The 26,328-nt window shown below is 53.2% G+C and overlaps 6 protein-coding genes across 6 annotated transcripts; 4 read left to right on the top strand and 2 right to left on the bottom strand.

Annotated features, from left to right (window-relative positions):
- Window positions 1-337: 337 nt before the first annotated feature.
- CTRU02_213044 (acyl-CoA ligase-like protein) lies at window positions 338-6,083 on the bottom strand (the record flags this gene model as incomplete). Its single annotated transcript, XM_036721608.1, has 4 exons — window positions 338-1,100; window positions 1,154-5,752; window positions 5,838-5,860; window positions 6,024-6,083. 4 exons carry the CDS (start codon window positions 6,081-6,083, stop codon window positions 338-340), a joined length of 5,445 nt encoding a protein of 1,814 aa, XP_036586777.1.
- A 2,718-nt stretch (window positions 6,084-8,801) lies between these two features.
- On the top strand, window positions 8,802-10,931 carry CTRU02_213043 (uncharacterized protein; the record flags this gene model as incomplete). Its single annotated transcript, XM_036721607.1, has 1 exon — window positions 8,802-10,931. The coding sequence occupies one exon, from the start codon at window positions 8,802-8,804 to the stop codon at window positions 10,929-10,931; it is 2,130 nt and encodes a 709-aa protein (XP_036586776.1).
- A 3,938-nt stretch (window positions 10,932-14,869) lies between these two features.
- On the top strand, window positions 14,870-16,954 carry CTRU02_213042 (cAMP phosphodiesterase class-II; the record flags this gene model as incomplete). Its single annotated transcript, XM_036721606.1, has 2 exons — window positions 14,870-14,932; window positions 15,458-16,954. 2 exons carry the CDS (start codon window positions 14,870-14,872, stop codon window positions 16,952-16,954), a joined length of 1,560 nt encoding a protein of 519 aa, XP_036586775.1.
- Window positions 16,955-17,402: 448 nt separating this feature from the next.
- Window positions 17,403-18,548, bottom strand: CTRU02_213041 (nitrilotriacetate monooxygenase component b; the record flags this gene model as incomplete). The annotated part of the gene is made up of 2 exons (XM_036721605.1): window positions 17,403-17,540; window positions 17,658-18,548. The coding sequence occupies 2 exons, from the start codon at window positions 18,546-18,548 to the stop codon at window positions 17,403-17,405; spliced, it is 1,029 nt and encodes a 342-aa protein (XP_036586774.1).
- A 751-nt stretch (window positions 18,549-19,299) lies between these two features.
- Window positions 19,300-20,431, top strand: CTRU02_213040 (uncharacterized protein; the record flags this gene model as incomplete). Its single annotated transcript, XM_070205965.1, has 7 exons — window positions 19,300-19,320; window positions 19,503-19,535; window positions 19,600-19,674; window positions 19,866-19,989; window positions 20,052-20,191; window positions 20,255-20,336; window positions 20,391-20,431. The coding sequence occupies 7 exons, from the start codon at window positions 19,300-19,302 to the stop codon at window positions 20,429-20,431; spliced, it is 516 nt and encodes a 171-aa protein (XP_070060358.1).
- A 538-nt stretch (window positions 20,432-20,969) lies between these two features.
- On the top strand, window positions 20,970-22,175 carry CTRU02_213039 (gag protein; the record flags this gene model as incomplete). Its single annotated transcript, XM_070205964.1, has 1 exon — window positions 20,970-22,175. One exon carries the CDS (start codon window positions 20,970-20,972, stop codon window positions 22,173-22,175), a length of 1,206 nt encoding a protein of 401 aa, XP_070060357.1.
- Between the last annotated feature and the right edge of the window lie 4,153 nt (window positions 22,176-26,328).

Here is a 26,328-nt window from a genome sequence, read left to right as displayed (position 1 = left end):
CTGTGGAACGATATAGTATAACGATGTAGACGAAGCCACTGTCAGCACTTCTCCTTCCGTGTCACATTTACTACTGTATCAAATGAAGAAGCGACATCAACGACATCAAAGACCTGCAAGAGAACACAACATAATAACGAAAGGTTGGCCTTCCAGAATTCGGTAATAAGAATGAATTATCAATGGTCTTTTGAGGTATGCACAGGGAATCCTCTATCCAAATACTTCATATCCCGCAACGGCTGTATCATACCCATATCAGACGCCGCAGACTGCCTCCCAAGGCTGCAAAAATAGAACAACACCGACCACACCAGGCAAGACCGCACAAAACATCTCAGTTATGTCCTTGCCTCTTTTCCAAATCACTGGCAAGGTTCATGTGCATCAGGGCCTGAGCCGTCCAGTCCTCCTCATCCTGCGCGCCATCCTTTCCCTTCCAGGAATTGCCGCGTCCATCGGCGTTGGGCAGGTTGATTTGTGGTGGTTGTCCTGCCCTTGAGCCCGGTTTCGCTCCAACTGGCGGCGGGCCCTCATCGCGGCCGAATTGGTCAAAGTCGGGAAGGACGTATCCGTGGCTTGGCGGTACATGCGCTTGGCCCTGATAGATCTGGCCTTCATCTCCGGGCATCTCTGCAATGCCGGCCTGGGGTGGAAGGGAAGCCATATGTCCGTGCTGTTGATCGAACTCCTCCTGTTCCAAGATTTGCGGCGCATGTTCAACATTACGCAGACTTGAAGAGCCAGGTGCGAGACCACCCATGCTGCGTTGACTGCTAATAGAGGCTCTGTTAGGATCCGGTCCATCGGGGACGCCACTGGGGTCGCCTCCCATGTTTGCAGGATCCATGTCTCGGATGGCGAATTGAGCCAGCGTGCGCATCTTGCGAGTGACCCATCCGGCCAGGATCTTGCCACGTTGCTTCTCACCCAGACGAGAGCGGGGGAAGTCGCCCTTGTTCACGAAGGCGACGATGTCGACAATTATCTGATGCTCATTCAAGATAGAGTTAACGATGACTGGAACAACAGAGCCCAGGTAAGCTTTGCGAGTAATTTCGGCGAGGACAACGACAAGACCACCGGCTTGGAATACGGCGCTGCGACGGTCAGCAATGTGACATCAATCTAATATACGGATTACTTGACTTACCATCCACCACTAACGATGTTCCGGTGGCACCGCTCCACGGAGGCTTCAATGTCCATCGGGAAGTGGCTCAAACCATTGATCTCGAATGTCTCGCCGATGTTCCCAAGAACGAACAATACTTGCATATCGACTTGCGCGCCTCCAGGACCAATAGGCCTACTTACATTGTGTAGGAAGCCCAAGTCTCCTGTGCGGACGTACTGAATACTTGGGTCGCCGTCCACCGTCCGGCCGTCGAAGCGCTCTGCATCGAAGATATCCTTAGAGCCGTAAAAGCCCTTAACGCAGGCTTCTGAGTCTACCCAGATCTCACCATACTCGCCGTCGTGACAGAGAAGTCGGCTCTCAGGGTTGACGATGGCAATCTGTGTGGATACGGGTACCATGCCAGAGTCTTGAATAAGAAGAGCCTTGGGGTCCTGCTCGGGATCCACAGGGTAGATAAGTCCTCGCCGTAGCGCCTTTGTGTCTAACCAGAGCTCGATAGGCTCGATACACATGTAGGATCTCGAAGCAACCATGGGATTAAGGACATGCGAGTAGACAGTGTTGATGGCAGTCCTGTCAAGACCAGTGGCAGCGAAGTGGAGTCGCACCTTTTGGAATACGTCTACGCGTGGCCGACTCTCTGCCGAGATCATCATGTTCTTGAGCTCATGTAGCGTGAAGCCCTTACCTTGCATCATGGCCATAGCATGATCCAACATTTGCGGGGTAGCGTAGGTGTCCTTGATCTTGTATCTCGACAAGGTCACAAATAGCGACATTGGGTTCTGGGCAAACTCAACGGGAGACAAGAGATAGGTAGGGGTGCCAATGTAGATACCCATCAAGCATGAGTGAATGAATCCAAGACCAGTGGTACTACGCACACAGCCGAGAACAGGGCGCGAGCTCGTCATCTGGCAGGTTTCCTTCTGCACCTTGCACATGCCTAGAATGGTATCATGCCCAAGCTGGACAGCAATTCGTCGTTGATCGGGCGTCCAGTATGTCCAGATGATGACAGGGTAGCCAGACTGGATCCAGGCAGGTTGCATTGTGATTCCAAGATCTCTCAACCCGCTGCTCTGCTTAGGTGGCTTCGTGGTATTGTAGTAGTGGGGTATCGGGGTCTTGAGAATAGAAGCAGCCTGCTTGATGTGGTTTGAGACAGGCTTTAGTTTGACGAGGTGGTCGACGTCCTGATTAACCAAGACAGCCTTGACTTGGAAATCGGAAACTACGTGCAGGAACGCCGGCACATCCTCGTTGAGACGGTTTTGGTCCAGGGGAGCCATTGGGATGACGATAGCGCCCAAGTTGATGCATGCATGAATGGCGAAAACAAACTCCTCCGAATGCGTATACATGAGGATCAGATGATCGCCTGGACGGACCTTGACCTTATTCTTCAAGTACAGCGCCACAGCAGCGACTTTCATGTCGAACTTCTTCCAGGTAACGCCCTTGCCTTCTCTACCGCGACCATCTATGGTGCAATAGGCCAGCTCTTCAGGTTGCCGGGCGACACGCCACTGAATGAGGTCAGTAATGCAACCGAAGTTGTTGAGCGGCGTTGACGTCCGGTCGTCAATGACAACCTCTCTTCGGTCGATCCCAGAATACTGCTTGTCGGCAGACATGAGGATGTCTGCGCGCGAATTGGATGAGATTGGCGACCAAATGCCGCCAATGGGGTCGACACCGATGGGAAGGTTGAGCACGGCGTGCTCCACGCCAAACTTGACGTGGACACAGGGAAGGTTGCCGAGGTCGAACTCCCGTCTACAGAGCATGTTGCCAATATCCCTTCGTCCGTTCTTCACCACTCGAGGTAGAGAGTTAGGTGCAGTAATCATAACACAGTAAAGCCTCAAGTGATGCTCTTGCATCAACACGTCCATGCATCTCTCGGCGAGGGAGTCCAAGAGCGCAGTATCAAGCTGTCTGGGTGGACCACCCGATGTCAAGGGAGCCGTCGATGCGGCTTGAGATTCTAAAACCACAATCGGCAGATGCTCCTCATTAACGAAAACATCGAAAGCCGAGCAGTCATAGATTTTAGGTACGTTCTTGACAATGCTGACGACGAGATGCTGCACGAAGAAGTAGCGGTGCTCAGCGATCTCAGTGCCGTGCTCAACCCACTCAACCTTTTGGCGAATCCGGTCCTCGTAAAGGCCGAGGACGAAGATCTTGCCCTCGATTACAGTACCAAGCAAACCTGTGCGTAGGAATTCGGGTTCCACAGGAGTCGGTGTGGGCTCACCAGGGTCGAATTTGTAAGGGCGGGCGTGGAATATTTGCTCCGTGTGTTTCGGAAGCGCCCAGAAACCACCTGAGAGTGACGGAGAGTCCACCCAAATCTCTCCAACTGAGTGTGGTGAAGCCAGCAGACCGGTTTCGGGATCGACGACAGCCATTGTTGCATCAGGGATAGGATAACCAAAAGCGCCAACGCGGACTGTGCCCTGCTCGCTAGTTGCCCTCTTTCTGGCCTCGTTTCCGATGGCAACTACGACTACTTCGTTTGTTTTCAATGCTTCTCTGTCCAGGAGAACTTCACTGAGCTCGTTCTTAGCGCGCTGTTCGGTCCTTGTCGTGCCGCCGCCTCCCAGGAGACTGCCAAAGCCGTTGGATGGTGCCGGTTTCACTTCTTCTTTCTCCTCCAAATCGGATTCAACATCTGAACCCATATCAAGCTTCAGCGGACATCCCATTCGCTCTTCGCCTCCCAGCCAGTCGCGGATGCTAATAACCATTCCACCGTGTTCTGGTAGACAAAGCATAGGCGCAACAACCTCACGGGCCCGCGGGTTTCGTAGCGGCCTCAGCCATCGGTCTGCCAGCACTTCGTGGAACTCACTGTCGACAGTCAAGGTGTCAATGAGACACAGCTTGACGGTTTGAAAGTTAGGCTCCATGCCCTTCTTGAAGTTTCGGGTTGTCATGGGGTCTTGTTGATAGTTGTAAGCAGCACGCTTGAGACCGGGATAGTCCGCAATCATCAAGGACGCCTTATACTTGGTGATGAGATGAGCGTAAAGTCCTGGGACATCAACGGCCTTGTTTTCCAGCCAGACGGTTGTGTGGCCTCCGTAAACGGTGAGCAGAACACCAAGAATCATGCCGATGCCCTGGCGGGGGTCTAAGTATGAGAGAAGCGTCTCGCTGGTTGATCCAGCACCAATAAGCCTGCCATTCTTGTCGCGCAGGGTCCGGTTGAAGGTGTCTCCGGGACCGTTTCCTGGCACGGTAGAAATGATGGCGCTCAAACATGCCATTTGATGCATGATAGTCCTGTGGCTCAGAACCACGCCCCTCAGGTCGCCAGTAGGAGCTCTTGAGAACTCGATATAAGCCAGGTCCGGAACCGTCAGTGGTGGCACATCATCTTTGCGCTTAGGGTGAAAACTGCCGAACTCGTTTGTCTTCCACCATTCGACTCCTTTGGGCCAGTTCAACTTTTGCGTCGTAATATCTCGTTGGAAGGTTTTAAGATTATTATCAGTTGTGAGTGCCAAGTGCGCCTGGGTCGATGTAAGAATCAAGTTAAGCTTCTGGTAATCTTGTAGGTCGTTAATAGGTACTGCGACCACGCCAGCAATGAAGCACCCAAGCAATGCAATCGCAAAATCGATGACTTCTGTGTCACGGTAGATAAGCGCAACACGATCGCCACGATAGAGTGAGCTCTTGTCTCTTATGACCTGTGCCACCTTTTCGGCTCTCGATGCGAGCTTGTCCCACGTAATGGATGCTATCTCTTTACCCTTGCTGTCAAGCACCCAATATGCCGGGAGTTTCGCTGTCGTTTTTCCTCTGTGCCTCAAGACCGCAGCGATATTATCAAACTTGGACATTGGGGTATTGCTGTCATGTGGGTCGGATATCGCAAACGGCAGATCGCGGGGTTCCAAGGGCATTTGGTATTCTAGGACCTCTGGCGGGGGCAGATCGTTGGCGGTGAGCATAGGCGGTGCCATAGCCGCCGTGGGTGAGAAGGCCTCTCCAGACGAATACCGATGCCCTCCGCCATACTCTTCCTGGGGCTGGTCAAAATTTTGGCCTCCAGTGAAGCCCGAGAAGTACCCTGTCGAGTCAAGCATGGTGCCGGTCCGGCTGTCGTATTGGTTATGCATGTGGTCCATGTAGGCTCCCTGCTGGTCGGGGTTGAATGCGTAGTCGGTCGATACCATGGTTCCCGATCGGGTCGGAGGTTCGTTGGGGTTGGCCAGGAAAAGGGAATCGTGCTGCTTCATACTCGGCCGGTGCTCAGCTACGGGACCGCCAGGCCGGAGAAGACCTGCGGGATTCAAGTCGGGAGAGCCATAACCGGTGGGCGAGGCATATCCTCCCGAACCATAACCGCCAGAGCCAGGTCCGCCGAAGGGCGACTGCGGTCTGTGTGAGCTTGTCGACGTCGGGCTCGTAGGATCGGAATCTCTGCCGCCAAGAGCTGCGAGAGCGGCTGCGCGGTGGCCATCGCTCGAAGGGTGTCCAGAACTGTCTGGTGAGTGTATACCGAGCCCGCCTCTAGGCTCGGGGGCGATGGGAAAACCTGCTGAGCCAGGTCCCATGTACTGGGAAAGGAGCTGTGTTCGTCGCTTCTGGTACCTGCGGGGGGAGAGAGGGGTTCGTTAGCCGCCATCGCGCTGCCGTGAGAATCGGACTGGTCAGAAGGAGAGGAAGAAATGCACACCCTTTCTCTGTGATGTCGCCTTCCTATAGCCACAAGAACGCGTCAGTCAATGCGACAGATGTAAGAGACAGCGAAAAGCCCTGCAGGTGCTCGGGCACGCTGCGTGGGCGCAAGACGTTGTTGCCGAGGCGGTTTGCGGGGGGGGAATGGGAGGGCAACATGGCGCCACAGGGATCGCAAACGTACCTCCAACTCCTTCTCAAGCTCCTCGAGCTTGTCCTGCAAATGGGCATCTAATTGCGCCATGTTGCCGGCGATGGTAAGTCGGCGACAGCGACAATAATAATTGTAAAGGAATGCGAAGAGGGTCTGAAATTGCCCGACACCCCCGGGTTAAGGGCTTTGTGGAGAGGGGGTGGGAGTCGTCCAGAGTTAAGGTAAAAGAGGGACGATCGCAAGTCAGGGCACCACAGTTGTAGATGTCTGTGGTCGCTGTCCCCAACTCGGTTCCCCGACTGGTGGTGGCTTTCTCTCTCTCACTCTCAATGCAGAGTGGGAAAAGGTTGGTGGTGGTAGTCCAGTCAGTGTGCAGCGCCCAGGAGCGGGAGTGGGTGCAGGTCGTTTGTCTCCTCCACCCAGTACTCCGTAAAGTCTCGTGACGTAGGTCGGAGCCAGGAAAGGAACGCTGGTTACTATACTGGGTTTGGGCCAAGGCGAGGGTGGTGGTAGTGGTGGATGATGATGGGTGGGTGAAGATGACCGATCCTTGGGCGACTCAGGGTTCGGGGCAGAACACGGGGAATTTTGGTGGTGCGGCACAGACGCCCCAGTCACTGAATACGGGTTGGTTAGTGGCCCAGGAAAGGAAAGGACCAGCCAAGGTGGCCAAGGGAAAGATTGTCTTCTGTAGCGACTAGTGCAAACGCACTTTCTACCTTTTGGGGAAACAAGTATAAATTACAGCAATGCAGCATTGCGTATGGTAGCAGAAATAGGCTCCAGACAGCGATCAGGGAAACACACCACATGGTCACATGTACCTACGTCGGCAGATGAGAGAAGGTATCCTTAACAAGTTCATCCAACTCATGTCTTGGTAAAGGCCGACAGCGGGTGTCAAACTGATGATTAGCGTCCTTATCCCGGGTCCCAAGTCCCGGCAGACTTTCACGTACCCGCAAGGCAAATTTGGAGACACTGCCCGCCACCCCCAACAGTGACAAAACTTTGCAGGCACTAAAGAAACAAAGAAGACGAAGAAGAGGTAAAAAAGAAAAACAAGAAACAAAAACATAGGTGATGGAGATAGCGTCATAGGAAAAGCCAGTTGTAGCACTGTCGAGGATTAAATCCGGGATGCGGCCGATAAGAACAGCCCGAAAATCAGGAAATGGGCCCAGAAAGTCAGTCGGAAGATGACCCAAATGGGATACACCCTCGAATGCTCATGCTATGGATGCACCTGCGGGTTCCTGGGCGGGGGTCCAGCACCTTCCATCGAATGCTTCCCTATTGCGTATTATCGACCGCTCTTGCTGTCCATACCCAGCCAACTGCTGCTGCTGTTTTTGGGGCCTTGCCAACAACCTTGCTTATACTTTTTGTACCAAGCCCAGCTACTGCATGTCCCCAACGAGTTATTTTTGTCGGCTTGCATTCAGGGACCACACTTGCAAACTAGACCATTCCCTAAGAGAAGAGTGGAATTTAACGACACGTTTTTTTGCAAACGTATTTTATCTAAAAATTTCCATGTGCCCTGAATGTCTCGAGGCTACACCAGTTGTAACGGTTCTCGCTGGCACTTGCAGATCCAGCTTGTCTAACGATACACTGCGTCATTGGCTCGGTTAACACGCTCCATAAAGCCTGGTCTCCTAAAACGGTATGGCGTCAATTGAAGAACAGGGGTGACACCTTCCCTTCTTATTTTTCCCTTTTGCTTGACTACATTCATTGCGCACGAGCCAACTGACCTGTCGAGGAAGGACTGCGGGGCTCTATCACTTCGTCACCGACCTTTTTTCTTCTTCACTTACCCATCCGCTACAAAAACTTTTTCAATTTCATCCACGAGATAGACTCTCTTTCCATCTTTTCAGAATGCCACTATCCAAGTCTTATTGAAAGATGTAGCTGGCAGCTACAATATTCCATCGATATGGGTCGTACGTACCTTCTCTCGAGCCGCTGAATATCTGCATTATCCAGTTCTTGAGACAGGAGGCCGCAGCATGGAACTGCTTTTGTTCATAAGTTTCCATGGTTAGGACGACATGGTGATGATAAGATGGATCTCCGCCGAGAGATTTACCCGCGAGAGCTCCGGTGAGCACCAAGTGGTGCCTGCCAGCTGGTCGACAGTCCCAGCAACCTCACCTGGACCTATACTAACCAAGTCGTCAACCCCAAGATCAGCATCCAACTGGTAAGCCAAGCCTGTTCCTTTCCCCTTCCTCAAATGATGAGACAATGCATATACACAGACCTGTTCGGAATTCCTTGTGTCGAGAAATTTGCTTTTAGCTCCTGATCTTGCACTCAATTTTACCTTCATTCGGAACCTCTGGATACCCAGTAACTAACGAATGGTATTAGGCTTTTTACACACAGACAACTCTGCCTCGTTCTTTGACTCGGAAGCTTTCACTTCAAGGACAGTTCCTTTGGAGTAGTCAAGAAGAGCATTGTTTACCCTCGCAGAGCATCTATTGTTGTCCTCACAGCCTTGCTCTAATTAAGCACCACTTTGTCTATATCCATAATAGCATAATCAATCTTTGTCCAAGAACCTCTTTCTATTGTTTACTGGATGGTTTCCTCTCGCTTTTGATGGCATTATATGTGTTGATTCGAATTCAACATCCTGAACATTTAAACTTGATATCCCACTGTTCCTACTCATCCCCTACCTTTGCCGCATACCAAACTCACAGTAGCTACTCGATTCACATCAGCAGAATACCGAGATTGACGGGAAAGAAGAGATCGAACAACGAAGAGACGCGCCAGGAAGTCAGCAATATGGAAACCATGAATTTCGATAGTTCGCTCCTCCCCTCGCCGTCCTTCGACACACTGACAGACCCAAACATGTTCTTTGACTTCAATGCCTTCCCCGAGTCAGCCCCTGAGACTTCAGCAAACGCAAGCATCCCACGAACCCACGAATCTACCTCTCAAATCAATGACTGTTCGTCCCTCTTTGGAGACATGGAGTCTTTGGAATTGCCGCCTCTTGAAGAGACCATGCTCACTCTCCCCGAGGGGAAACCAATGCAGAGCATACAGCCCTCCCTCACGCTCGTGCTACCGGCAGATCTCGCAGCCGCAACAAGCACCGAGGATAAAGACGATTGTTCCAGGGGCGACTTTGACGCTTTTCACGCCAACCACTCAGCCCCAGCGGCCCCCCCGCCAGAACCAAAAGGCATTGCCCCTCAGGATGTTTTTTCTTTACCGTTAGAATCATGGCCCACGGACGAAATCGAGTCTTTCAACTGGGCCCCCCTCGATCTCCTCACGAACCAAGACTTCTTCACGGAAAGTCCAGACCTGTTGGCCAACATCAATGAAGCCTTTGTCCCAAACGAGACCGAACTTACCTTACAGACCAACATGAACATTCCCCTCTTCCCAGACTTTCCTTCCATTGCATCCGGTGAGATTCCCTTCACCTTTGACGAAGAGGCGACTTCCATATATGCCCTGCCACCGACTGTCTCCCTGACCTCTCCGCAGTCCGTCACCCCTCAACATCAGGAAATCCTCCCAGCCAACAACACAGCTCTTCTCCAACATCCGCGCCCAATCACCCCCGCACTGCCCACGTTCATCCATGAAACCTCGCCTTTCTGCGCAGACCTCGCTCCGTCGAGCATCATCGACGCTCAGGGCTTTATAAAAGCAACCCCAGTCCCTCCCACTACTCTCGCTTCAGGTGCCTCAAGACGTGACCTGGCAACACCCGTCGTGAACGGCAAGGTATTAAAACGCATCCCTCGCCCCGCGAAAGCAAAAGACGTCAACGCGGCAGACTGGTACGACACCCTCCCCTCTGCCCCCTCGCCCTGGGGCGGCCCGGACCCCGTCAACAACCCCATCTTCCAATACAACGCCCACGGCGAGTGGCTCCCCTGTCAGCGCTTTTCCCGCGACGAGATCCTATATTACCTCACCGAGCGCAAACGCCTTTCCCTCCCGCTTACCCTCTGGATCCAGAACCTGCCCCACGGGTGCGTAAAACGTGTGACGGATGGGAGGACCCTCAAGTGTCGGTGGGACGGCTGCCCGGCGCAGAACGGGACGATCCTCAAGGGGTTCTGGCGGGTCTGTTTCGACGAGCGGCCCGCAACCTCCGGGAAACAGCACAACCCGTTCCACAACGCGGGGTACATGCACCTGTGGTGTCTGGACCGGTGCTTCGACCTCTACGAGATATCCCAGGCCTTCGATCTCAGACCCGACACGCGGCACTTTGAGAAGGAGGAGCGGAACCCGATGGCCATGACGCGGGACCACGACGAACTGGTCGTGGAGTATGAGGACTGGCGCGCCGAGCAGCACAAGTCTTACGAGGCGTGGCGCGCCCTCTCGGAGACGAATAAGACGCTTGGCCTCCCCACCGAGAACCGCATCGTGCAACGCGAGCAGAAGCTGTGGTACATACTCACCACTAGACACCTAGCCCTCGAGACCGTGGTACGACAGACCATGCGAAACAACCGAGGGGGCATCTCCATCGACCAGCACAAGGGCGATCTTGGTTGGTACAGCAGAATGGTGAACGCGAGGAAGAAGCAGACCAGGGCACAAAGGGATATTGGGTCGAGGGCACTTGCGCGACTGGGCGACTGCGAGGGCTTCCTTGACGACGAGGACGACATTGCACAGACCCAAGTGAGCGGGTGGCCTCGTCGAGATGTAGAGACCACAGCAACAAGAGAGGGAGGCAAGGGCGTCATCGACAACGAGAACATGGGGAGACGCTCACCCTGCAAGACCAAACGCCACTGGAGTGGCGATGCTACTGATGAGGGGAGTAGCTGCGAGCTGGCGGAGATTTCCGGCAACAAGCGTCAGCGCTGCATGGCGGACAAGTGCGAATTCGAGAGTGACTACAAGCGTCAGCGGCGTCTGTGCCGTTCGATATGAAGACCCATGTGAGCTGGCGTTCGGCCTTGAAGACCAAAGATAGCACGGAGTTTCCATGGTATTGTCTTTGTTTGCCTTCTTGGAACTGGTATGGGGATAGGCTCATCCTTATCTTTAAAGCAGAGAGGTTTTCCCCGGTTATTTTGTATCAAGAGCGAGCTTTTTGTTTCTCTCTCTTTCCTCTCATATCTTTGAGGGTTGGAATGCCCAGTATCTTCTCTCAATAAGGACTCGGTTGTATTCGATGAATGGTGGAATAAGGTAATGGTCACCAAGGCATGAAACCAAGTAGACAAAAAAATGATAAGAGTAAACAAAAGCAGAAGGGGTCTTCTATCAATGGATACCCAAAAGTCCCGCCAAGGGATGCACATCGACGATTCCTCTCGTCGCAGCTGTGAGACTTGACTCACTATCCACGCTCAAGCCAAGGGTTGAAGGCTGTTGGGCCGGGGCAGCCGCAAAACGCACTGTCCGACGCCGGTCCCAAACAGTCGGACACAAGACATCGGTGCAGAGCACGCGCCCACGCTAAGGGCGTCGATTCGATCTTGGATTGAGAGGGAGATGGGGGAAGCTTGGACTACCGTCCCCCAGCGGCTGCAGGAGGCGGCTGGAGAAGCACCAGATATTGGACAGGGGGCAGTGGGCCGTGGCGCCCATGATAGCGGGGCATCAAAATAAGAGAGCTCTGTTTGGAACAGCCTCATGGCACGCTAGAGGTGCAAATTGGAACATCTGCAGGGTCGGCTGGGGATAACTGGAGGCGGTGACATGGATAGCGTGAACAATATCGAGGGGAACTTAATAGCACGGTTTGTGGGCGGGCAGAGGCTCAACAGAGACAAACCAGGACAGGCACCCAAAAGGTGAAAGCGGATTGGCGAATCCACAAACGAGTTGCAGTTTTGCTGAGTGGGAATCGTTAGCACACAACTGCAGCGGCGAGGCCGAAGGCTGGCAAGGGACGCTAGTGGTGGATGGAGTGTGAAGGGCAAGTAAGAACTAATGCCCGCCGCTGAAGGCGGCTTGTCCATGGTCTTGTCGTCGAGGGGTGACCAATCAATCAGACTTGATGTAGCAGTATCCGTATGTAGCTGTAGTCGAACGGCCGATGGCGTTTTGAGCCCTGTGGTTGCAGGGCTGAACTGGGATAGAATGAGACGGGCGCAAAGTGGCGTCGGGGGTCGGGGACAACGCTGAGAATGAGAGACTGAATGAAACGAGGCAACTGAAGAAGAGCGATGCACGTAGTAATAATGGTGATTGGTTGGAAACTGACACGATGGGATACCCAATGTACATTTGCTGCCGAGGTACAAATATGAAGACGTGGTCCTTGTCGGGCTGCAATTGATACGAAGGATTTGGGACATTTGTGTTCTCGAAAAGCCGATGAGGCCATCTTGACTCAAGGTTTAGCCGAAAGACACTTTCGCCTGACTTGGAGCCTTTCGTTTTGGCTGTTCTTTCTTTTCAGACTTTGACGGTTCGCTGCAGGCTCAAAGTGTGACTGGGCCCATCACTTCAACCTCCGAATACGCGAAAGACAGACAATAGGTGTTGAGAGGTTCACGAGACTCGACGAGGAAGGGGTGACGCTGCCTTGAGGTGGTGATTTACTTCGTCCCAAGGTTGAGATTGATTTCCCGGCTTCGAAGCCCGCCCACCCCGGCGAGCTATTGGCGATCAGTTATCAGATGGCAAAGAGCTGGAACACTGGCTCGAAGTCTACTCTGTAGCTGTAACCGGGAGATCCCCAAGAGAACTCAGGGATCATAATTCTGTTGACGACTGGGAAACTTGAGCGATCATTGGCGAACAGAGCTAAAAAAACTCGCCTCAACTCTGCGCAATTCATACAGCAATTGAGTTTGAGATTCATGAACAAGAGACGGTGTCAGGATTTACGGGAAGCGAAAATTGATGCGACAAGAGATTCGTGACGAGCTATTACAAGGTGGCAAGTTCGCCAACTACGATACCCCTCCCTACGCCTACGGCTACATCGACATCGGAAGCGCCTGTCAATAGAACACTCAGTTGGAAGAGGGAGTTAGAAAGAAAATAAAGAAAGAAAATAAAAAGCAAAGGGCGGAAAGGCAGGAGATGAACAGTGCGGTCTTCGATCCGATAGATTCGGGAAACGGCAACCGGAACCTTGACTAATTCTTACTTCTTCTTTGCTTCTTGCCCTTTTTTTTCCCGCTCTTTCTTCGGGGTTCCAGTTGGAAAGTCACGCAACGTTTACTAGGAGGGGAGGCAGGAGACAGAAGGAGAGACAGGGACAGAGACAGAGTCAGAGAGAGAAAGAGTTACCTCTTGCCTATAGTACGGATACCCCTACCTTCTTAACTTGCTTGCCTAGCTACGTAGGCTTGGCAATATTCCGCCTAGTATTAACTGACAAAAAAAAAAAAAGGCAAGGGCAGCAAGGGCAACACGGACACAGCGGCGACCACTGCAGGAGCACACGACAAGCGCACCTGCAGCTCACTTAGATTTGTAGGTTGGGGAAAGGACCTGGAGAGCTCAGCACGAGCCAGCTGAGCACCTACCCCTACCATACTTAGCTAGCCCCATCCATTGCCGTAGCTGCACCTCAACCTGCAGTACAGGGTTTGACACCTGCAACGGTTGGTACCTCTCCACCAAACAACCACTGAATCGGTACATCTTGGTGCCATACGTACTCCCAGAACCTCGTCAAAAATTACCCCGCAACACCAGCAGCAGCAGCAGCAGCTCAGACAAAATACTACCACCAACAACACTGACACCGACACCAACGCCAACATCAGCACCAAATACCGGTACCTGCACCTACCTCACCAGTAAAGCACAGCACTTGTACTGCACACGCCAACTTCTTACAAACATACAGTTACCCGGCTTCATTGTCACTGCATCTGACCGAGACGGTGCGCTGCTTGGGCTTTCCCTTTCGCTTTGCTAGGCCCCGGGCCCCCTCCCATACAAGAAACAAAGCCATTCAAAAACTGCTCGCCGGACTTGGACACCACCAAAGACCCTCCACCTAGTCCAATTAACACCTTACGAGGGTACTCCGTTCCCTGTCTCCTCCTGCATTTACCTGTACCGACCACCGGCTGCACACCTCCCTGCCTTACCCACCTCGCAGGTCCACGACGTCGGGCGCATCGGGGAAGCCGGCCATCTCATCTACTACGTACATCTCCAGTCTCCAATCACCATTTTCCCAAGAGGTGGGCTCTGGTAGTTGTCGCCAACTTCCAAGGAAGGATTGAGACGAGAAGAAAAAAAATATCAAAAAGGGACAAGTCGGCGCAAACATCAGGCTTGCGCCCTAGCCCTGTTTCGATTCGACTACTTCGAAACGGTGTCCTTCTTACGTCCATTCCGCCCTGTCTAGTCGTACGCTTCCCTTTAAGGATACACTGGTTATTCTTGGGGGCACACACCAGTCAATCCAAAGGCCATCCATCTTACTTTTGCGTTTCCTCGCCTTCACTTTGCGTCTGGATAGCTCCGCCCAATTGCCTCGGTATCAACGACCACTCCCTCGCTCACCCACTGACGACGCTCATTCAACCTCGCTCATGCTTGTATCCTCATTCTGAACGCTTTTTGACTGCAGAGTTGGGGGGGCCGGATTCTGGATTCCAAATCTGCTGGTCCCTGCGACCATCAATCTCACACCCGCCAACTTGCGCCTTACGGAACCCAACGCGCCCGCACTCGAAACGTGGTCGCACGCCAATAGCATCTGCCGTGCCGTGCCGTCTCGCCTGCCACCCGCCGCATTACCTCATTGCGACAATCTTGTGTCGCTGGGGGTGGTGGCTTTCAAAGGCGGCATTGGCTGCACTCGAACCACTGGCAGATATCTTATCTTTCCCACGCGCATCGCATAGGGCTCATCTGCCTTGCGCCGCGATCTGAAGATACCCCCTGCCATGGAGGGCACGAATGGCGAGCCAGAGAAGGCTCGTAGGCCGGCTTTGCAGGTCATCATCCTGGTACGTCCATCTCATTTTGTCTTCCTGTTCGTCCATCTTATTCCTACCATGTTTCTGTTGCTTTATCGTTCTTATTGCCGTCGCCCTTGCTGTTCTTATGGCAAGGATGGTTCTCGCTTTCACAGTTACACCTTGTCTCGAAAGCTCTGTTTGTTTTCCGGGCTGCTTTTATTCTACGGATCGCCGGAATATGTGAGGTAGTTACCTCATCAGGCAGAGCAGCCACTTTAAGATCAGTCCGACCCAGTTAGCTGGCGCATCCTCGGCGGCTCATGCAGACGTCTTTATCGGGACTGCCAATCACACCAAATAGGCAATTCACTTTGCAGGTATATGTTGCCCTGGATCTTCTGCAAGTGCAATCCGCATTATTAGAAAGGTCGCGGCAAATTCTGTAATGAAGCGCAGCGGTCTGCGCAGGGTTGACCAGATGCGCCGTTGTGATGGGTTGCGTGCAACCAGCGTCTTTTCCTGAATCCCCATCACCGAGCTTGTTTCCGCCGGGCCACTACTAACTATTAATAGGGTGCCGGTGGTGGTCCTCAGGAATCTAACACAACCGCCCTTCTTGTCCGCTCAGTCGCCTCCGGATGGACCAAAGGGTCAACTATCGCTGTCGATGCTGGAGTCCACCTCTCCGCAATAACGCGCATACTCGAGCGGACGATTCCCCCAGGTCTCGGCACTGACATCGCCCTTCCCCACACTCTGGCCACCGGGCCATTCGCCGGATTAGAACTCACCCACGAAACGACATCTATTTATCCATCATCTATCGCCGCGCACATCACACGATCTCTCATTGACACATATCTCATCACGCACCCTCATCTGGATCACATCGCCGGCTTCGTGGTTAACACAGCAGGATTAACCCGCCCTAAGCGCTTGGCCGCCCTTCCTTCCACCATTGCCGCTTTCAAAACTCACATCTTTAACAATGTCATATGGCCCAACCTGTCCGATGAGAACAACGGAGCAGGTCTCGTAACATATACTCGTCTAGTTGAGGGCGGGTCTCCAGCCATCGGCGACGGCGAAGCCAAGGGCTACCTCGAAGTAGCCGACCGTCTAGCAGTAAAGGCATGGTCCGTTTCGCACGGTCATTGCATCGAGCGACACCCTCACCGCGGCTCAACATCATCAACAGCGACACCCCTTCGTTATCCCTCCGTCGATGCCGCCTCCGTCGCATCCCCGCGCATACTCCCTCATGGCATCCCTCCCAGTACAGCTCCCCCGATCCCTCGCGCACCCTCTGTTGCACCTGAACCCCAAGCAAGCGTATGCGTCTATGATTCCTCGGCCTACTTCATCCTCGATTTGGCCACAAATCATGAGATCCTCGTCTTCGGTGACGTCGAACCCGACTCTCTCTCACTCTCCCCTCGTAACCTCCTAATATGGCAGGAAGCTGCACCCAAAATTGCAGCAGGCCAGTTGGCCGCCATCTTCATCGAGTGTTCCTACGATGACTCGCAGTCCGTCGACCGCCTCTTTGGCCACCTCAAGCCCTGCTTTGTGATGGAGGAACTGCGAACTCTGGCCCAAGAAGTTGAGGTCGCACGGCAGGTAGCTCACCTCTCCCGCAAGCGCAAGCGCGTCGCCGACGCCGATCACACACCTAGGCGGAGAACAGGTGGCGCCTTCTCGCGCCTGGCGGGAGGAGACGAGTCCCCCGTCAGCCCCAAGTCCATTGCCAAGCGCGCGATGTCGGCCGACATTGCCCCCGTCCCGCCGCTCCCGCCTGCCGCGACGTCGATAGAGAGCCCACATCTCACTACCCCGACACAGGAGCTATCGCTTAGAGAAGCCGAGGCCGCGATGAGCGAGTCCGAGGACGGGCACCCCCGGGGGCCCCCTCTGAAAGGCGTCAAGATCGTCATCATCCATGTCAAGGAGCGCCTGGATGGAGGAGAAGTTGGCGACGTGATTCAGCAGGAGCTGGAGGCATACGAAGAGGAGGCCCAGTTGGGTTGCGAATTCATCATTTCGCAGCCGGGGCAAAGTCTGTATCTGTAATGGAAAAGACAGGCTGAGAACCTGGCTTTTTTCCTTTCATCTTTTTGGTTTTACCCCTACATTTTTCTTTGTGATTTTTGTATTTTTCTCCTGATGACTTAGACCTGAAGGAGTATGACTTGCATGAGGAATCTCACGAAACCGGTCGGATACCAGGTTGGGGAGGTGCTCTGGAGTTTGGTCCAAAGGGGGCGGGGAATGGGAGGCGAAAAGGCATGGGCATATACCGTGTGTCTCTTGTGTATTTATTTTTTTATTTTTTTGTCCCTGTGCGCCTATTCTAGGCATTCTATATATCCGTCGGACGCCCGATCACGGGCCGCCGCAATGTGTTTTGTGTCGAAGCCGTCATTCTCTGATTTATACATGCCCGGCTCTAAGTGTCCGTCTATGTGTGTCCCCCCCATTCTGTATTACAATAACCACAAAAACCGCCGCACGAGAGGCTCTACTGCTCCGATTTCTTGATCTTCTCGTACCCCTCCTCGCCGCCAATGTTGGCCTCCCAGTCTGCCCTCGGGATCTCGAGGACCTCTGTGACGCGGCCATATGTGATGCCGCCTAGTCTGCTAATGGGACGAAGGACCTATATCGCGGGGAAAAGAGAAAGTCAGATGATGTCTCATCCCAGCCAACGTTTTGATAATAACCACCCAAAAAAAAAGGGGGGAAGAGGAAGAAAAGAAAATAAAGAAAGACTTACTGCAGGATCAACAATGTTCTTCTGCTCATTGATGGCATCCTCCCTCACCCAGAAATTCCTTCCCTCAATGATGCAGACAACACCGCTCTTCTTGCCGGGGGTGGCTTTTGAGTCGTACTCCTTGAAGGAGTCGAGGGTTCCCTCGACGCTGAAGATGGCCTCCTTGACTCTCGCCGCCTTGACGTGCTTGCAGTCGTACACGGGGGTCAGACCGCTGACGTCCCACTCGCTCTTGCCGTAGGGAGCGTTGACGCTGGTGGCGTTGGCGGCCTCGAGGAAGCCCTCGGAGATGATGTTGATGACGCACTCCTTGCTCTCGAGCAGGTTCTTGAGGGAGTCCTTGGGCTTCTCGACGCTGGCGGCGAAGCCGACGACGAACAGGGGCGGGTCGTGGTTGACCATGTTGAAGTAGCTGAAGGGCGCCAGGTTCGTGACGGTGCCGTCGGCGGACCGCGTGGACACGAAGGCGATGGGGCGGGGCACGATGCCGCTGATCAGGAGCTTGTAGTTGAAGCCCGCGGGGCGGCCCTCCTCGTGGGGGTCGATGGCGACGTGGGATGCCGAGGACTTGCCCAGGGCGTTGGCGCCGGAGCCGTATTTCCACTCCGGGTCGACCGTTTTCGTCCAGTTCACGTTGAGCGAGGTGTCGAAGGGCGGGCGGCTGGCCTCGACGGATTTGAAGTCTGGGTGGGGGTTGTGCTGGGCGGAGGCGCCGCCTGCGAAGTTTGTGTTTTGTTGGGCCATTTTGGAATATGTGCGGCGGGTATTGAACGTTTTCAATGGGGAGTTTGGAAAGAAGAAACGAGCAGGAGAAGGATGAGAAGGAGGAGCGCGAGAGGGTATCGTGGAGAGGAGACGGAGGAGGTTACGGCTACGGTTGTTGCTGGGCATTGTTTGTGCGCGGATGGGCGGTGGGTTAAATATATATCATATATCGCAGGGTCCGGCGAAACGGGAGGGGCGCGAGTCAATTCTGCGATGCGGGACGCAGGAAAACCCACTTCCTTCACGGCCGTCGCAAGGAGCGCGCTGAAGGGGTAAATCAGTTCTCACCCTGGTGGCCCTTACTGATGCTTGCTTTACCTTAGCTGAGCGGCTGCCGACCTACCTAGCTTTCGGATGGTGGAGTCGGTGCCGAGAGGGGGAAACATTGGAGGGGCTAATGCATGGAGGGGTAAGGAAATGTCAGCGCAGGGTTCGTGGAGGGGGCCTTGTCCATGATGCAATTGACCTGGCGGGCCAAGGTTGGGGGGTCGGCTTTGGTAGATTTCTGGCCCCAAATACCGTCCAGAACTCGTTCCGACTTGCGAACATTCAATAACGCAGTTCGGAGAGCCAATTGAATGCTTCTGCATTGTCAAATTGGTCATTTGTAATTCGTTCCGTGAGCTGGGGTTCTCCCCGGGAGTCAAGCTCGGGGCATGGAAATCGGAACTCGGAACGCCTTGAAGGGAGCGGGAGGGAGGTCGGGGGGGCAGAGAGTCCATGCGGAGGAGTGAGGCTCCAGAATGAGGGTGTGGTCAAGGCGACCATTGGGGGGGGGGGATAACCTGACCAATTACCCACCTATTTAAATGAATTATGGGTCTATCTGACCAATTTTATGATTGGCTGTATTGAGGTGAAGTGGGTCCACCTGACCATGGAATTTTTAATCGGTCAGGTGCACGGACCAGTTACTGATTGCGTCCCACTACTGATTAGGGTGCATACCCCATATTAATATTTAAATCCCTATTCCATTCTGATTCTCTTCCTTTTCCCTCCGTAACCCTTTCAAATCGTATACGCCCCCCCCCCCCCCCCCTAGCGCACCGATTCCTAATTACTTCCGAATCAGTTCAGAAATCCGACATCATACCTTCATACAAGGATTCTGTAAGTACAATAGAATCGGTTTAGGATCGATTCAGAACTGATTCAGAATCAAGACGATTACAAGACCTACAAAGAAGGTCTTCTCCAGGGCGGCAAGAACCACCGCATAGAGGATCTTCCTCCCTTCGAGTTTAACGAGGTAAGTAATTCAGAAGCGATTCCACAACGATTCAGAAACAGTTCTGAATCGATTCAGGCTAGCGAAGTCAAGCTCGCCCCTGGCGAACTCTACTACCGCTAGGGTAGTAGATCCAGCAGCATCACGTACACCAAGGTAATTCAGAATCAGTTCCGGATCAGTTCAGAACTAATTTCGAATCGATTAGACAGCGGTTCTCGAGCGAGTCGAACCTCAAGAACCACATCAAGAAGCACAAGCTCGACAGGGTCCCGGCCAAGGTTAAGAGCCGCAAGTCCGGCGCGAACTCCGTCGAGGAGAACGATAATACAGCTAGTAAGTAATTCTGAACTGATCCTATACCGATTCTAAACTAGTTCTAAACTGATTATGAATAGAATTCTACGACCGTATCTACGGCATCGCTATCGGCGCTCGCGATGACAGCAAGCTGCAGACTCTTTCTAAGAAACGGAAGGCGCAGACCCCTCCCCCCCTTCTTGCCGTGCCTACGCGCAAGCGGGGCAACCAAACTATAGTAAGTAATTCTCAATCGATCCGGAATCCTTTTAGAACCCATTCTGAATCGAATCTGCAACAGATCAACTTCGCTAAAATACGTCGCGCCGCCGGCTTCCCTGCCAAGGGCAAGTACACCTACTGCACCATTGCCTGCAATGCTAGTAAGTTTAGAATCAGTCTTGAAGCAGTTCAGAACTAATTACGAATCGATTCAGAATGTCCTCCCGCCCTTCGCGATCAGGAATGTAAGGTCTAGGCCTGCTTTAAGGATAATGAAGAAGATAAGGCCTGAATCAATTCAGGATCGGTTTGGAACTAGTTTAGGACTTCTTTCGGGACTGATTTAGAACCGCTTTAGAATTAATTCTTTATAAATACCCGAGGCGTTCGGTTTTTAAGCTTTTTTTTTAAAAAAGCATTTCTAAATCAATATAGAAATAATTTAGAATCGATTCTCTACCTATCCTATATGCTATCAAAGTCCTAACCTTCTCCGCCGCTTTGCTAACTCTAGTTGTCAGATTGAGCGCGCTACGCGAGGCTTCGGCAACGCTCGGCAGAACACTATTTCCGAGCGCCGAGCCCCGGGTCAGGGGGTGGCATACCCCCTTCCCTACGCGCCCCTGAAGGGCCCTTAGACAGTTACACACATAACGGAATATACATCGTTCTGAACCCTCAATTCGACAATTAACAGTCTGATACGTGCTGCGTTTACGTTAAACGCCGCTAGCCATCTATTCTACGTATACGAAAGCCCTTTCTACGCGCCCAATTGAACCCCTATCGTCGAAATGTCCTCCTCAAGCGCGAAAATCACCCTGAATACCCCTGCCGACTGGATCCTATGGATCGACCAGCTGCAGTCGAAGGCCAAGTCCTACGACCTCTGGCGATATATCGATCCCCAGCGCCCAGGCGCCTTAAACACGGGACAAACGCGTCTCGAGCGGCGGATGGAGCGGCTGAAGCGCCCCGAAATATACGATCACCCCAAGACCGGCAAAGCCGAAGTGCTAAACGAAGACGCCGACTACGAAACGCGCGCACAAGCGCTGGAGGAGCTCTCGGCAGCCAATCTCGCCCTGTATAAGGAACGTCGGTCTGAATATATAGAGCGCTCCAAGACCCATGAAGCGTTCCTGAAAGGGATTCGCGTGCTCGAAGACTGGGTCCGAGATACAGTCAGCACCTCTCTCCTCAAGAGCTGCTGTACCGCGGACCGCGCACTGGACCGCTGGGTCTACGCGTTGAAGGAACGCGTAGGGATAACCACTCGTGAGAGACGCACCGCCGCGAGCGAAGCATATAAGAAAGCGCTCCAGATACCGGAGCGGAAGCGACTCGCAACGAAGAAAGAGCTGGAAGAGTGGCTTACGAAGTGGGAAGAATCAATCCACGAAGCAGCAGCGGCGGGCGTCCCGGGTACCGAGCTCCCCAGTATATGGTTCCCGGAATTCACCTACGCCGTGAGCCACAGCTACGCCGATACATGGATCTTCTCATACCAGACCGTCAAGGACGAACGCGTCGAAAGCGAGAAACTGAGCGTTGGAGAAGTCCTGTCAGACGCGCGGCGGTTCCTACAAACAACCTCTCAACACAACCCGAAGAAGCAGGCCGGACGCGGAGCGTTTGGTCCTACCACAGAAGCCACTTCAAGAAACGAAGAGGAAGGGGAACGAACTTCCCCCGCGCGCCTAACGGTACCAATGAGAAGCAGCCGGAGATCTCGAGGAAACACGCGCTCCAGAGGAGGAGCTTGCAGAGACCGGTCGCGGAAGAGAAGCGATGGGGAGAGCGAGGGCAACCGGCTGTGCCCTGCGTGCCTGAAACCTCACCCGCTCTCGAAGTGCTGGCTCGTCAACGAACGGGAGCGCCCTGAGTGGTACGAGCCGAGTAGAGAGCTTCTCGCGAACCTCGACGAGCGGATGAGAAAAGACGAAACGCTCGCAAACCGTGTCAGGAAGGTGAGAGAACCAGCGAAAGAAGAACACTGACTATATGGCCGAAGCAAGGGGACCGTCCCGAGTGCCTTCCACACCGCTCCGGAGACATACGAGCTCTTCAGATCGGCGATCCTGGACTCTGGATCAACGATCCATGTATTCAACGACCCCTCGTGGTTCACCACACTGTCAGGAAAGCGCAACAGGCGCCAGAAACTCGCTCCGCGTGCCTGGATAGGCTACATAGTCGGCTACACATCAAGCAACTCGTTCCGGATATGGAATCCCCTGCGTAGTGAAGTATTTACCACGCGCGATATGGTGTTTAACGAGAAATGCCACTTCGACGGCAACGTCAGGTCCCTAGTGGAAGAAATCAACTACCTCGACCTGCAGGCGATTCAGCAGCGCATAGAGGAGCTGATCAGACAGACCACAGGCTCAGAAAACTATATACAAAGCGCTAACGAAGAAGCAGAAGAAGTCTCAGAGCACGCCGATCCCGGTGAGCCTGCCCTGGAAGCAGCAGAAGCGCTCGGGCACCATAACGCTGAAGCGGACGCGCCTAAGCAAGTGGAAGGGCAATACACGGGAGCGCGGTTTGAGCCCTTTCCGACGCCGGAGGCGTCGCCTCCTACATCCTTTCTCGCGGTGCTTACCGAGCTCGACGTGAGGGGGTGGGGAGAAGAGCATACGCGGGATATCCCCGCTACGAAGCCCATCTATAAGAAGGTCACACTACGGACGTCGTACAAAGCTGCTTTTCTAGCTGGAACGACGCTTTATAAACAAAACCCTAGACGTCAAGACGGCCCACGAAGGGATCGCGTTGTGCCTGGCTAGCCGCGCGCCCCTGAGAGGGTTTCCGAGGCAACCTTCACCGTGAAATCCGGGAATGACGGCGCGGATGAAGGCCCTTTGGAAGACCAAGTTACAGGTCAGCAAGAGGCAAGTGAATCCCAGGAAGGTTGCTCCGTGGTAGAAGCGTTTGAGACAAGTGAGCCCAGCTCCTACAGAGACCGGAGCCAGACGCTTGCAGAAGAGACGAAGGATCTCAGAGCGCGCGGTAACCGGGATGTGGTGACTGCGTTGGCGCCGACCGAGCTCCGCTCCCGCGTGGAAGCGCAAGGCCGAAAGAAAGGCGCCTACTGGAGGGATCTGGCCCCTTTGCCAACGTCTCACGATCAGTTGCAACGTTACCCTTTCCGGGAGGAGTTCCTGCGCGCTGAAAGAAGCCACCTAGACGGGCACAAGGAGTCCCGCTCGTGGGAAGAGGTCGCAAGAAGCGCCTCGCGCGGCTACCAGGTCCTCGGATGCCACTGGGTATACACTTACAAGCTTGATAAGCACGGGCGATTAGCCAAATTCAAGGCACGCCTGGTTATTCGAGGAGACCAGCAAGCAAGAGACGCGCGGGAGACGTACGCCGCGACGCTCGCAGGTATGTCGTTCCGAGTTCTGATGGCCGTTGCCGCGCGCTTTGACCTAGAATTACTACAATACGATGCGGTAAACGCCTTCGTCCACGCGGATCTAGACGAGACCGTCTATATGGAGCTTCCGCCGGGCTACCGCGTTCCAGGAAGAATCCTGCGATTGAGAAAGGCGCTATACGGCCTACGACGTTCCCCTCTCCTGTGGCAACGCCACTTAGAAAAGGGACTCGTAGAACGTGGATTCGAACGCGTGGCAGGCGAGAATTGCTGCTGGCAAAAAGGCGAAGTCATGTTCTTCTTCTACGTGGACGACTGCGTACTGGCGTTTCCCCGCGCGCGCAAGGAGGCAGCGCTGCGGGAGGTCTCTGAGCTACAGAAGCGCTACCACTTCGAAGGAGGCGGAGACCTCCAGTGGTTTTTAGGAATCGAGGTCATACGAGACCGAGCCACACGCCGATTATGGCTCTCGCAGGCAGTTTACGCCGAGAAGGTGAGGCGGCTGCTTCCACCCACAGCTAACGCGTTAGAAGACGGTTCTGAAGCGCGCTCGTACACTCCTATGGTCCTGGAGGAGCTTCTACCCTACGAAGGAGAGGCCAGCGCGTGGGAAGTCAACCAGTACCAGAAGAAGGTCGGGACTCTCCTATACGCCGCAATAATGACGAGACCCGACGTCGCGTTCGCGGCAAGCCGTCTCGCGCGCTTCAACCAGAATCCCGGGCCGAAACACCAACGCGCAGCGGACAGAGCGCTCGCCTACCTCTATTCCACCCGCTACCTCTGCCTCGAATACGGCTGCGAACCCGGCAGCGAGGAAGACACGCTTATCGTGGCGTCAGATGCCAGCTTCGCAGACAACTCCCTGGATCGGAAGAGCTCTCAGGCGCTCGCTATGAAGCTATTCGGCGGGCTCGTTGCGTGGCGCGCTAACAAACAGGCCACGGTCACCACATCTACGACGGAAGCTGAGCTGCTATCCCTCTCGCAAGCAGCAAAGGAAGCGCTATTTGCAAGCCGCCTGATCTCCGCGCTAAACGTACACCTTCCAACAGAAGAAGCGCCGGAAGCGACGTTTCCCGCAGAAAAGCGCAGCGTACCCACGATTCAGATCCAATGCGACAACTTACAGACCGTTCGACTGGTGACAACGGATCTAGTGACCCTTCAGACGCGCTTACGGCACGTGGATATTCACAACCACTGGCTACGACAAGAGGTCGTAGCGAAGCGCGTATCCGTGGCATACACACCGTCGTCAGAGCTTATGGCAGACGGTCTGACGAAGAGTCTCGCGCTCCTATAGTTCCGCGAGTTCCGGAAGCAGGTCCGTATGAGCGAACAGGCAGAGCTCCTGAAGCGGAATCGGAGACGCGAATTAGAAGAAGACGAAGAAGCGTGGGCCAAGAGAGCCGCGCAGGAAGACGTCTGGGCGGTCGAAGACCACGAGAAGCGCGCTCCGAGTGCCACGGGAAGCTCGTGACTTGCTGTGGTACGCGAGTTGTACGTATAAAACGTCCTCTTAGCAGAAGGAGAGGAGACAGCGCAGTAGAAAGCCTACCAGCCGAGGGATGAGCGAAAGAAGAGCTCTGAACGCAGTGTAATCTAAATACGAGGGGGAGAGGGCGACTCGAGGGCAGGGAAGCCCCGATTCGGCGCTCCCCTGAGGGGGTGTGTCAGATTGAGCGCGCTACGCGAGGCTTCGGCAACGCTCGGCAGAACACTATTTCCGAGCGCCGAGCCCCGGGTCAGGGGGTGGCATACCCCCTTCCCTACGCGCCCCTGAAGGGCCCTTAGACAGTTACACACATAACGGAATATACATCGTTCTGAACCCTCAATTCGACACTAGTTCCTTTTCTTATAGTTTAAGCTTCTGTTTTTCAACTAGAAGTTTTCTTACTTCTAATTCTAATCGCTTTTCTTCTAATTCTAGACTTTGCTTCTATAAGTCAAAGTTATCTTATTATCCCTGTCTGATTTCGTTTCTTAAGTTAGAAATAGATGTTCTTTAGAAAGTATTTAACCTAATAACCCTAGAAGATAAAGCATAGGAAAGACGAGGGGATCGATTCCGAATCGCTTCTAAAAGACTTCGGGATCGATTCGGAATTGAGGATAGACTTCTTAAATTAGTACCCTTTGAAGGACTAGACGTAAAGAGTCGGGTTAATAAAAGCCTTTCAATACGTTTATTATCTAGTTGCTTACGGGATTCCCTCTAGCGTTAGCGTTTAAGTTTTGAAATAATTTAGAAATAATTATTAATAAATATTAAAGTATTTTTAACTTACGTAAACGGCTTGCAGCTATATTATAACGGCTAATAATAGAAACATATTTCTAGGAAAGCCGGATTCCTAGTATTGTAAACACTATATCCTGCTCTAAAAGATAGCGATCGTATTCTATACATCTAAGTACTTTTAAATTAGTTCTTAACGCATTCCAAACCAATTCCAAATCAATTTAGAAGGGATTCCAAACTTACTTCTAGATATATATAAGTAATAGTAAATACCGATTACTCTAAGTATATAAGGCTTCATATAAAACCTTAATAGTATTTATATTAAGTATAAATTAACTCTAATCTGATAAGGGGATTTTAGAGCAGTTCTGATTAAGTCTAGCTGCAATTGTTTTTCAGGCTTTATGTTAAGCCCATGCTTTTATTTAAGGTTCAGCTAAGTAAATTAGTTCCTAAGTAATTCTAAAGCGATTCGGAAGCGATATAGAATTAATCCTTACTCTCAAATGCCTAACATAAA

Source organism: Colletotrichum truncatum (genome assembly GCF_014235925.2).
Source record: "Colletotrichum truncatum strain CMES1059 chromosome Unknown Contig_0009, whole genome shotgun sequence".
In the NCBI taxonomy this organism is placed as follows: Eukaryota; Fungi; Ascomycota; class Sordariomycetes; order Glomerellales; family Glomerellaceae; genus Colletotrichum; species Colletotrichum truncatum.
The sequence above is the reverse complement of the archived record's forward strand: the minus strand, read 5'-3'. Positions and strand labels throughout refer to the sequence as shown.